Source organism: Osmerus mordax, chromosome 2, assembly GCF_038355195.1.
Source record: "Osmerus mordax isolate fOsmMor3 chromosome 2, fOsmMor3.pri, whole genome shotgun sequence".
In the NCBI taxonomy this organism is placed as follows: Eukaryota; Metazoa; Chordata; class Actinopteri; order Osmeriformes; family Osmeridae; genus Osmerus; species Osmerus mordax.
The window spans coordinates 19,220,113-19,232,975 of record NC_090051.1 but is presented as its reverse complement, the minus strand read 5'-3'; the positions used below and the strand labels follow the sequence as shown (position 1 = coordinate 19,232,975).

Here is a 12,863-nt window from a genome sequence, read left to right as displayed (position 1 = left end):
TGACCCCTGTGGGCTTGCTCCCCCCCCCCCCCCCATCTGTCCCTACAGACTACAGAGGAGCGCGTCCAACTGGCCGACATCAGAGCCACCAGATGGTACCAGTTCAGAGTGGCGGCCGTCAATGTTCACGGGACCCGCGGTTTCACTGCCCCCAGCAAACACTTCCGCTCACACAGAGGTCCGTATGTGTCTGTGTGCGTGTGTGTGGCCCTTCCTCGAGTGTCAGTTCCTGTTTGACACCCAACGCTCCCCATTTGCTACAGTTAAGACCTTGGAACAGGTGGAGCCTTTGGGACACAACTTTACAAGCTGATTTGCCTCAGTAACGCCTGAATTACCCTCTTTAGCTACACATGCTCATGAGCTGTGTGTATATGTGTGTCTGTGTGCGTGTGACTCTGTCTTTTTCTGAAATTGAATCAGACATGCACAAGCACAATGCCGAAACATTGAGGTTTGAGAAACATTATTCTTGTGTAACTTTGACGGTTCTCAGGTTTAAACATCTGCTGTAGTACACAGCTCAGATCCTGCTTGAATCAAGCAAGTCTAGGCCTATATGATTTATTTTTTCGCTGGGTGACTCCAATCCATCAGTGCTTAGCATAAGCTTTTGAAAGGACTGCATTTGCATCAGTACCTAGCTATCCTGAACACTAAATAGGATTAAAGTTTGCTCAGCATTTCTCCTTCAATGTCTCCAAACTTGAATAAAGAGTGTAATAGAAATTGTAATTCAGCTCATAAAAAAAAGAATTCTACCAGCAGAGCATTTATTCTCTGTTTTGCAACCAGATCTTCATTTAAGTCTTCAAAGTTGGGGTTTTCCCTCTTTACGGTCATATAAAATGTAATATGTCTGAATTAGTTAGGATATTGCAGGTTTCAACTACATGTGGGAATGAGGTAAGGTAGGCCTGCTTCAGATCTTTGGCCCAGATTAGACCTTCAGGATGGCAGCTTGTGCTGGCTCCTTGCTGCTCTGAGTGTTCCATGTTGAATGACACTAAATAGCCGTGTACTGCAGATGCAGATGGCAACTGTTAAAGTGCCAAGCTTTTGTTTCTATGAGTTCTTGTAAATTACAGGTTTATGAACGGGATATTGTGTGTGTCTAGATTTCATTTGATTTACAGCAGATAACATCTGTTCAGCTTGACAATAAGAAACCGGGCCATGTGTGCCAGGCAATTCAGTTGCATTGAGTTGAAATGGCTCAGAAAAAGTTCAGATGTCGCCTCATCGCCAGAACGAAAATCCTTCACGTGTCATGGACCACCTGTGTGTTCGTCTTCAGTTTGAATTCCTAAATCAAAAAAAAAAAAATCTTAAATACTGGAATGTTCACAGGGGACCCAAAACACACACTATCTTGTGGCTCATGTGAGGACTAAGAAGTCTTAATGTGTTTGGTGGTGTATGCTGGCTGACCTTCCCTGTCAGCGGTATTAATACACGAGCTCCCCTGAGTGTTCTGGATGTGTGTTTTGACATAGCCAGACACCAGGTGGACCGGCACTCTGCTGCAGGGCTTGGAAACGGATCTTCAATCAGTCCAATCAGAACCCGGACATTGATGGATTGATGGATGCTGTCATGGATTTGATGAGAACTCAGCCGTTCTGTCATTCCATTGTTATTGACATAGCACAGCCACATCATCTGATTGCAATTTCGCACCGCCATACTTTGTTAGGTGCAATTTGCAAAAAACTGCCTGCTTATTTATCTTTCGGATAACATTAGCCAGCTCTCTGAAATGGTGCGTCCCAATTCCAGTCTCGCTCCACCTCAAATGTGTTTCAGGTGGGAGAAGGCAGGCAGGCAGGCAGGGGGAGATGAGCTAACTGGGCTGTAGACTCGATCATTTTCTCATTATGGGCTGATTCCCTGTGCTCTGGCATGTGGCCCTGTCCTCCTGAGTCCTGCAGACTGGGGCCAGGCTGACATCAGCACTGCAGCCTCCCGGCAACTAGCCCAGGTCACAGCCCATCTGGCTGGCTTCAAAACAGGCTTACAAAGCCTCTCTCTTCTCTCTTTCCTTCTCTCTTTCTCTCTCTCTCTCTCTCTCTCTCTCTCTCTCTCTCTCTCTCTCTCTCTCTCTCTCTCTCTCTCTCTCTCTCTCTCTCTCTCTCTCTCCCTCTCTCTCTCTCTCTCTCTCTCTCTCTCTCTCCCTCCCTCTCTCTCTCTCTCTCTCTCTCTTTTTTCTCTCACTTTCTCCTACACACACATTCGCGCATTAACCTGCACACATGGAAACGTACACGCAGACGCGCACACACGCACACCCATGTGCAAGTGCACACGGACACACATGCTGACACCCACTGGTTAGGTAGCGACTCTGACAGGATGGAATGTGGGGGTAGAGTCAAAGTGAGCAGCATGTGTTTGTTAACCCCTGACCCCCAGTCTCCATCCCATGAAGCGCTGTCATAGACATGACATGACACCTGTCATAACATTTCGTGACAGATTGTCAATGTAAGACTAATTACTCTACGCCATTACAACGGCTCCTTCTCAGCTGCAGTGAGAGGCTGTTAAAACCAGGAGAGATTTACCCGGGTTTGTAGCACGAAATAACCAAAACGCCTATCATGATATCCAGTTTAGTAATGAATCCTGTCGAAGGAAGATAAAATTGGTTATTCATTTCAAGTATGGATAGACAGATGGCTATTTCTCCATTTTACTGCAGGAACATGTTGCTGTCATGTCTGATGCAGACTGTATTTGTGGCTGTCCTCAAATTTGCTAAGCGAAAACAGCTCAAGATGATTCTTTGTCATCCATTAGAAACAATAGCCTTTTATGTATCCTATTAGGCTTAGTCTCTATTTAAATCAGAACAGCTGGAGTGAGGGCTGCTGTCTGACTCTGACTTTTTGTGTGTGTGTGTTGGTGTGTGTGTGTGTGTGTCTCTGCAGATCCGTCTGCCCCTCCCAGTCCCACCAGTCTGCGTGTTACCAACATGACACAGGGTACTGATGGTCTGGTGACAGCTCGCCTCAACTGGACCCTCCCAGAGGAGCCTGACATCCCTGTCCATCACTACAAAGTTTTCTGGAGTTGGACTGTCGCCAGCAAGTCCTTGGTACCATCCAAGAAGAAGAGAAGAAAGACAACCAATGGGGTAATCCTCTCTCTGTCTCTCCGAGGTGTGGATAGGGCTGATGGAAGCTGTAGTCTCCTCCAGTTGAAGCCTGGGACCCAGTCTGGGTCTGGTCTGGGTCCAGGTCTGGACCTGTTCTGAGTCTGGATGAGCTGAGCCAGAACAAATTCTGTCTGCTCCAGACCTACTTTCGACTTGGTCCTCCAGCCTCAACACTGCGAATGTGAACCACAAGTACACAAAGGGAAATAGGATAAACAATGAAAGGCTGCATGTTGGATGAAACAAACTTTTAAAGCCATCCTTCACACAGCGAGACGCAATGCCCTTTTCACTGTTTTATTTCCTTATACAAATTAAAGCTCTCTTAAGCGCATGGTTAAACTTGGAAAGAAAACACAACAAATCATTTGAGCCTCATTTACAGCGAGATGAATTATGTAATGTGTTGCTTGGAAAACTTGATGCATATTTGTCAAAGTTACTGTTATTTAGAATACTTCTGACCCAGGAACTGGACAGAAATAAACCTTATATCAGAGACAATATTGCTTTAAAAAATATAATATTTTCACAAACGTATATGTCCAGACAGTGAGACCAATACTGTCTGTAGAGCGTCCCATCCAGAATTGGTTCTAAAGATCAGTAACAGATGGTATGCCATGGAGGTGAGTGAGGTGGCAGATATCAGACACCTATTGACACATGTACTACTGGTTTCCACTTTGGCACCTCAGGGCTTTGAAAGCAACCTGCTGATGTAGGAATGTAAAAACAAGGCCAGTCAATAAGCTGGGCCTATCAAGCCCATGCTGATGGAGGAATGCTGGGAGCCAAACACAAGGCGACCAGGCCCCAGGAGGCTGTGATAATACATCCCCCTCACGCAGCCCACAGCCTCTGGGCCTGTGCATTGTCTCCTTGCGCTCGTCGCATCCCCAAGCACATGTGTTCCCGATCAGCGCTCCATCTCCTCCAGACTGGCTTGGTGGAGCTAAGTGGGTGTGGGGAGGACCTTGGGGTTTTGGAGGCTGGGAGTGAGACAGGATGCTGAGTCTGGGGGTCCTGATGGGGTTTGTGTGTCGGTAGGCTCAGAGCTGGGTGGACCTGGAGGGACTGCAGGCGAACAGCAGCTTCACAGTGGAGCTGCAGGCTGTGACCTACTGGGGGCAGGTGCGTCTGAAGAGCTCCAAGGCCTCTCTTCACTTCACCACAGGCCAGAACGAGGACTCGGGTAAGGCATGCCGCTTTCGAGTAGGGGTAAGAAAGAAAACAACCAGTCCTTTGAGCCTCAGTTGAAATCTCGTTATGCTCGCGGTTAAAGTTTTCTATCCAATATCCTTCTATGCACTGTATATTTATCATTATTGCATGATTAAAAGGCCGGTAAAGGATAGTATGCCAATTAAATGTGAAGTTGTTGTACCCAACTTCTTCAACTCTTTTCTTCCCCAGTTAAATTGGCGTCTAAATCAAGGAAGGAGGAGATGTTGCCTGTTGCCTCCACCCTGGGGAAACGCCCCGCAGGGCCTCTGGAGGTGGGCACCCCCTTCTACCAGGACGGCCTGCTGCAGGTCCGCGTTTACTGGAAGAACAGAGGAGGTATGTGCTCCTGGCCTGGTCTCCATTCTACTGTAATTACTACCCCGGGTCCTATCCATCATCCTGCTTCCTTTTATCCCCTAATCAATGCAGGGTTATGGATATGATTCTCAATGACTTACACGGCGGACGTTTCATTTAGAAAGAAACGGCATGGGATATTGTAGATCAAATAAATGAAACAATGTGTCTTTGTGACGGGGGTAATGGGAGTGCCGGGTGAGTGGGTGTAAATCTGCACCGGGCCGGGTGCAGCAGAGGCTCTGTTTGCTAAAGAACAATAAACACAGAGAGCCAAGCCTGTGTGATGGGGTTTATTGACAGCTGTAGTTAATAGATCCTCCCGTACAAAGCCCTCCCTCATATTAGTGCTGAAACAGTCCATTTGGGGTTTTACAAGGTCTGACGTCAGGCAGTAGGGCACGTCGAAGGGTTAAAACCTGTTGGAATGCTTGTCCCTGCAGCATATGTCCCTAGCCCCGGCCCTTCCATTAATACCAGAGTGGAAACCTTGAAAGGCATGCACCAAGGGAAGCCTGTCAAGTTCCATTCACTGGTCTATGTTATGTTACTAATATATGTCATCGCCCAAGCCAAGCTCCACAAGGCAGAGTCAAGAATGCACAGCCTTGCTGAATGTGAGGCTTGGTGGTAGTGATGGAGAGGCTCACTGCTGAATCACAGAAAGAGAGTGTTAAGAGAGGTAGAGAGAGCGAGCGAGAGAGAGAGATTAAGAGAAAGAAGAGGTAATGCTTCCTGGTCCAGAGTCATTATAAGAGTTGGCTGGGCTTGAGGTTGCCAGGGGTTGAGTGATAGTGACTGGGTTGGGCATTTGTTCAGCCCAGAGTCTTGTGGAGTGCATTGAACTGACTGAGCCCTGGGCCGGGGCCAGGGCCAGATCCTGTGGCTTGACTGACTGCCGGCCTGGTCTTGCAGTGAGGGCACAGCTCCTCGCTGGGCTGATGGATCACTCTGCCTACGAGCCTGACCACCCATGTTCCACTGCAGTAAACAGACAGCTGGATCTGGGAGTTGTAGTGCCTGGGTGTCCCGGCTCAGGTTTCCCATCAGTCCTGTGTGTTCTGATTGAGGGAGAGACAGGTTAGCTTAACCCTGATTGCAACATTCATCCACTCACTGTGAGCCAGAGCAGCAGCAAGGGCCTGATCCCAGAGCTGGTTCTGACCTGACTGTCTGGGCCGCCTCCAGAGGACCCAGAAGGGTCTGTTACACCGAGATAACATATCACCGTCTGTCCAACATACAGACAATAGGCAGTCCAGCAGCGTCGGCGACGCTTCAGAGATTAGTTTCCAGTCATGATTTATCCAAGTCTTCCGCGCCGCTCTCTACCTGATTTCCATGTTCCTGCTCTTGCTTTACATACCACTTCCCTCCCATGTCAGACCCAGCTTCTCATATCTTGTTTATTTTTCCCAATTTCCCCCTTCCTCGTAATTCCCTCTCTTCTGCTTCCAAAGTGCTCGGAGGCTGTGCGCGCCAGATCCGTGTCTAAGCCTTCAAAGGACCCCTTTTATCTCCTCACCGCAACCCGGGCCCCTGCCAAGGGCTAACACAGTGTAACTCAATTATTAATCGGAGTGGTATCATTTCACATCCAAACGACGCAGCTAGATGAATAATAAATCCAGTAGAATAACAGGGTGTGTTGGGGGGGAGGGCGGGGGGGGGGGGGGGGGGGGGTTTACAGGAGCATAAACACTGCTGATTAGTCAATGAGGTACTGGTGTAGCGTAATGAAGTGAATGTTGCTGGTGTACCCAGACTCAGGGCTGCCTGCTGCTGCACAAGTTAGATGGTTACACTCAACAGTTGTGTACTGGAGTGTTTATAGAGAGAAGCTGGTATGTGATGGTTGAGACCTGCGCAGCATAGCTACTGGAGAAATTCAATAGGACGATTTTCACATATATTATATTCACATGAAAACTTTTAGCGTCTATGACGGTCGGTGACGGTGATAGACAAAATCAAACTGATACAGAGAATTGATCAGATTAGACTTCCAAGTTGTTTTGATTTGTCAGATAACATCACTTCGCTGCACACGCAATTATGATGTCTGAAATTGAATCATTCTTATCAGGCGCTTTGTAGTACTTTATGCCGACATACCGTAGGTCGGGCTGAGTGATTTATTTATCTCTGTCTCTCTCTCCCTTTTCCCCCCTCTCTCTGTTCCTCTCACTGTCTCTCTCCCTACCTCTTTCCCCCCCTCTCTGTCTCTCTCTCTACCTTCATCCCTCATTCTTCCCCAGACCCGACGGTGAGCCGATACCATGTCCAGTGGGTTCCAGAGTACTGTAGCCACAATGAGACCAGGGGACCGGAGAAGTCTGTCACACAGGTACTTTCCACGTCCTTCTTTCACCAACAGTGATCATACCATCTAGCGACTACACAGCTCCGTGGCTCTTCTTCTGTCTGGTCCTAATCAAGGCCAACCGCTCTAATGAAAAGAGTTCCACTCAGAGAGTCTGAGGCCCTGGTGTGTTGCTGTGCACTGGGCAAATTAACCACTGTTGTTTGTGTTATTATGACTCAGTCAGTGTGGTCAAGCATGTGGTTTGCTGGGCCGTAAAATAAATTTACTAAAACAATGTTTCCGGGAATGGGGGGCCTTTGCCCCCCCCTCTCCACCCCCAGCATGAGAGTCTAGGCTGAAGAGGCATTTCTTGAGGGTAGCAGGGTTGGGGTCCAGGGGATCTGGAGGGAGGAGGAGGAGGGGGTTGAGGGCTTGTCTGGCTGGACTCAGGCTGATACAGGATGGCAGAGGCCTGGCAATCAACGCATTCTTTTGGGACCTGATCTCCGGTTGCTAGGATATGCACATCCTTTTTCTATAGATCACTGGGAAGTATTCCAAAGCAGCGCTCCTCCTCGTTCCCCTGTGTGTGAATGTGGCGCCTCATTCAGATTTAATCAGAGCTGTTTCATATCAGAAGGGAAAAAAACACACCAACTCTGGCTATTAGTGTGGAGCCATTTTATTACCAGTGCGAGATCTAAAGCTTGGACTAAGCAGAACATTTCTTTTTTCCTCAAAAAGAGATGCAAGAGGCGATTTTTAAAAGATCAATGGCTGAATAATGTAACGGTATTAGTCCACAGCCTTAAAAAACAGGAAAGAATCGATCAACATTGATTTACATGTGATCCTCATTTTAATTCACACAGAAATCCATTCAGCTGTTTTTCTCTTCATTCGGTTTCTAATAGGTTATGTGTTACATTTGGAACCCCTACAAAGAGAATGGCTATTTACATAGAAGTGTTTGTACGGGGAAACAGTGTTAACCCTAACCATGTGAGTGTTCTGAGTGTTCCTGTAATGTGGAGCGTGTTCCACATGCTGGGGAGGGAAATTCAATCCTCCCTGGCTCTGTGTATTTAATTATCTGTGTAGCCCACAAGGGACATGACCTGGGCCACATGATGTCAAAGTCATCAGGGCTGAATAATTTTTTTCTTGGCTCAGGAGAACTACATCAACCTCCCAGGCCTGCTGTTCTCGTGCAAGTACAAAGTCACCGTCCACATGCTCAAGTCGAAGAGACGCGCCAAGGACGAGAGCACCACTTTCCTCACCCCCTCCTGCGCAACCATCAGGAGCAAGACCCACAAACACATCCCGTGCCCTGGGGAGGGAGGTGAGACACAGGCAGAAACAGCCAGACACAATTGGCTGAGATTTAATCAGCATCGGTCCCGCGCCCTGATGGTGATGTTTACATTTAGACAGCAGACGCTCTTATCCAGAGCGACTTACAGTAAGTACAGGGACATTCCCCCGAGGCAAGTAGGGTGAAGCCTACTGACACAACGTCAGTAGGCATGACCGGGAATCGAACTGGCAACCTTCGGTTTACTAGCCCGATTCCCTCACCGCTCAGCCACCTGACTCCCCTATGTTGATAGGGGAGTCGATGTTGAGTCGATGTTGATGAGAATATATCCTCAGATGAATACAGATGTCTAAAAATGATTCTTTTTTCATTGCTCTTCCTCAGCCACTGGTCTTCCCAAGGTGTTGGCCAAGCCAGAGAATCTGACAGCCTCTTTCTCCATCCACGAGGGCAACATCACCGGTAACTTCCTGTGGCGAGTGTCCAGGGTTCTGGCTCATCAGCGAATCACAGGCTTCCAGGTCACATGGGCAGAAGTCACCACAGAGAGCCGACAAAACAGCCTTCCCAACAGCATCATCTCGCAGTCCCAGATCCTCCCTCCAGTATGTCTACTCTCAGTCACTTTCAAAACAAATAACTGTTCACCTTTGCTCTTGTCTGAAAAGATAAACCTCATATCATCATCATATGTCTATGCTGTCATTTGTTTTTGGAGGAAGCACAGGCAGAAAAACATCTGTGTGCTACTTAACGGTGCTTTCTTCCACTGCTGAAAATCAAAATTTTCAGTGTTTCATTATGCAGTGTTTGTCAACATTGGAGGTATTTTTAAGGATACACAGTGATGGCCTCTTTACATAAAGCTCCTGATAGGCTGGGGTTTGCAGACGGAGAGAGAGAGGGAGGGAGACAGAGAGAGAGAGAGAGAGAGAGAGAGAGAGAGAGAGAGAGAGAGAGAGAGAGAGAGAGAGAGAGAGAGAGAGAAAGGGGGAAGGAGAGATCTGAAGGCGGAGTGTTGTCTCCTGGTAGAACTTCTCCGCCTCCCACTTTTCCTCTACCTTCCCTCGTACCTCTTTCATCCTCTGTGAGAGCTCAGAAAAACCCAGTGTTTTACATAATCTCCTCTATCAACAACACGTTAGGACTGTCTATGCCGCCCAGCGAGGTAGACAGATCTATAAATAAAGGGCCCCACCACCATACAACTATAGGCTGGAAGAAAAAGAAAACAGGTTTTACTAGAACAAAGTCCACCTTTGCAGATAAAGAGAGAGAGAGAGAGAGAGAGAGAGAGAGAGAGAGAGAGAAAGAGAGAGAGAGAGAGAGAGAGAGAGAGAGAGAGAGAGAGAGAAGAGAGAGAGAGAGAGAGAGAGAGAGAGAGAGAGAGAGAGAGAGAGAGAGAGAGAAAGAGAAAGAAAGAAAGAGAGAGAAAGAAAGAAAGACATGAGCACAGGAAGGAACACCTCCCAGGATTACACCAGTGGGTTCAGCAATGTTTTGACAGTCAAAATCTGCAGACCTGTTCACTGGGTGTAAACGTTTCATCCAAGCCATCTTCTGATTAACCCCAACCAGGACCATAACTTGTTGGTGGTGTCCAACCTGCGGCCGGCCACATACTACAGACTGGAGGTGCAGGTCATCACAACAGCAGGCGAGGGCCCTGCTACTGTCAAGGCTTTCCAGACTCCCGGTGTCTTACCCGTCCTGCAACACCGTAAGCAGTAACTTTCTATCTGGTTTGAACACTGTTACAGGATAGCCGTTGTATCACTTTTCTTTCGACTTAAAAAACCCCAACTACGAACTATAAAAGATGTGTTTCTTGTGCATTGTAGGACCCAGACTCAGGCAGCACCACTCACACCACCAGAAGCCGTCAGCAGAGAGGCATTGAAAGGCCTGGCTAGCGTGATCTTTTTGGGAGCAGATCCAATGTCTACCAGCGCCGTTTCCCAGGAAGGGAATAGAGAGTGGAACCAAACAAACACAGCAGACCAGATTCTGATCTGACCCCCTACTTATGTGCTATAGGTTCTCTTCCTAACTGTAGCTGTCCCTTGTGATACCACCTACTGACTAGGGGTTGGCACAGTCAGAAACATACTCTAGGGCCATTCTCTTATTGTTATATTTCATCGTTTGGGGCTGTAGGACAAAGTTTGTGTTGGAGCCATCAAACTGTTACACCCTAATTGAAAGAACAGTATGATGCTAAATTGATTCCCATGTCAGTGAAACATGTTTGCAGTGTGATTGAATACCCCTTGAATACACCGAGGATATGAATGGAGGAAATGCTGTACAATTGTAAAACACAATCATTTATTCATCTAGTGAGGAAAGTTTGATTTCACCTATTTATTTTGATTTCCCAAGTACAAAAGAGGGCGCTTAGGCATACAGTATGTGCTGTTGAATAATGTAACTAAAGCCAGTCTAGTTTAATCAAAAAAATAATTCTCATAGTATGTTGCATGTAGAAGTACATTTGATTTTTACTGTAAATGAATTACCAGCTTCAAATTGAATGCTTGTAATGGTTTTGCATGACAAATGTTAGTGTTGTGTAGGCATGAAATACTTCTGTGTTACCTCTTTTGAATATGTTAGCATTAACTAATTAACAGAGAACTATATGGGGAATAATATGTCATGTTTATTAATGAAATTATAACTTTGTTTGCAAATGATGGAATTGTATATGTTCTTGGCTGTAGAAATATTTGTCGTGAAACAGTCAGTGAATGTCTATATTTATTTATGTGTGTATTACAAAGTTTGATTTGTGTGGATGTGCGTGGATGTGTGTGTTTGGTGTGTTTTAGTCTTAGAGTTTTTGAACTGGCAAAACATCTTGTAAAGACATTTTGTAAAAATGGAATTGTAAATACAGTCTTATGTTACATGTTATTTTTCCATGGTAGAAACTGTACAAACTGCTAAGTAATAAAAAATAATCCTTAACCTATACCCTTTGCCATTTCTTGCTTGATCGAAAGTCTATGAACCGTCAAAATTCAGTGTACTCTCTGAGCATGAGGTTATTTGGCAGATGCTGTTGCTTGTTTTGGCTGGAACGCCCATATTGCTAGACTCCTAACACAGTGTGTTCACTGATCTGCCCAGGAGACTGAGACACGCACTCCAGCAGTCTAAATAAACAGGTCATTCAGAGCTTAGCAGCCGCAGTGAATGCATGGTGACCAGGGCAGGGTGCTCCACAGCATAATGCCACGCTTTTGAGTGTACTGGGGTATTTAAAGAGCTTTGAATCTGTTAAAGCAATGTTCTCTTGCTTTCTGTGTATACAAGATTATAATTTTTCATATTTTTATCATATTCTTCCTATGTGATGTTCAAAACATTTGCAGTAATTGTGTATTATTTTATTTTTATATATACCAAAAATGGCATATGTGTGAGTGTGGGGGAGGTTAAGGTATGTACCGTGTGGTGCTATAATATTGGGTTTGATTTTTTCAGTCATTTCAGTTATTGTGATCACCTTTTCTTAGCAGTTCAGTGCTAAGAATCCTACCTCTCACACCTGTCTGAGCCACACCATCCTTATAGAATAACAGGTTTGATGTACTCCAGTCACCCTAGTCAGTTTGTTTTGGACAACCAGAGATGTTTGCCCGTGGTTTGGCAAACAACCTGCTTAATGTTTTCACTGTCCACTTCTTTCATATGGAAAATTAGCATGCATTCGATTCTCAAGGACTGTCATATAACCTGAGTTCCCGGGTGGTATGGCAGAAGTACAGTATAAATCTATGACTCCATTGTCATTGTGTCATAGAAATTAAGATACAAAGAGATACAGAGAAAGAGGGAGAGGGATATTCAGGGTTAGAATTGCACCAATACCAAAATTAGCTCCTGCATTTGGAACCACAGCAGCCGTACAAGTCTAGACAATTGGCTGTTGTGCCTCAGCGAACGTCCAAATTTCCAAGTGGTCAAGGCCTGGTCTCAACCTTCATCCCCAGCACTTTCCACTGTGAGGAGCTAATTATTCTTAGTCCTGGTTTCGTGCACACGGAGACCATCGAGCTTGGCCTCTCTCCTCTCTGAGATGTTGTTTATATGCAGTTCTATTAAGTCATAACAGCTTAGTTCCTCTCAGTCTGCGCTCACTAATCCTCTTCTTAGCTCCAGGAGCCGAGCCAATGTTCAGCCCAAACTGCTTTCTCTGAGCCCTCCCAGTGCCTCACCCTTTCAGTCGCTCTTCACGCACACCAAATACCACGGTCATCAAGTGTGAAAACCTCAAAACAAAAGCCCCCAGCCTCCTTTGAGCCATGTTGTGCTGTGTCCAAATGTCTGACGACGTGAAAGGGAAGAAAAACGGCAACAGCCAAATAAAAAGCAACACATTTGGACGGAGGTTCTGTCTCGGACAGTGGAAGGCAGTGGGACCGAGCGTATTCACCTCACGTGATCACGTCCTTTATTGTGGTCGAAAGCCATTTTTATCCAATCACACA

At 46.3% G+C, this 12,863-nt stretch overlaps 1 protein-coding gene across 1 annotated transcript in view; it reads left to right on the top strand.

Annotated features, from left to right (window-relative positions):
* Positions 1–11,308, top strand: part of LOC136964641 (anosmin-1) — a 35,291-nt gene extending 23,983 nt beyond the window's left edge. Inside the window, exons 6-14 of the mRNA XM_067258770.1 lie at positions 49–178; positions 2,931–3,136; positions 4,208–4,352; positions 4,574–4,720; positions 7,000–7,088; positions 8,220–8,391; positions 8,752–8,972; positions 9,946–10,087; positions 10,209–11,308. Of these exons, the coding sequence (XP_067114871.1) occupies positions 49–178; positions 2,931–3,136; positions 4,208–4,352; positions 4,574–4,720; positions 7,000–7,088; positions 8,220–8,391; positions 8,752–8,972; positions 9,946–10,087; positions 10,209–10,267 (1,311 nt within the window). The 3' untranslated portion in view covers positions 10,268–11,308. The remainder of the gene's footprint in view (positions 1–48; positions 179–2,930; positions 3,137–4,207; positions 4,353–4,573; positions 4,721–6,999; positions 7,089–8,219; positions 8,392–8,751; positions 8,973–9,945; positions 10,088–10,208) is intronic.
* The last annotated feature ends 1,555 nt before the right edge of the window (positions 11,309–12,863 follow it).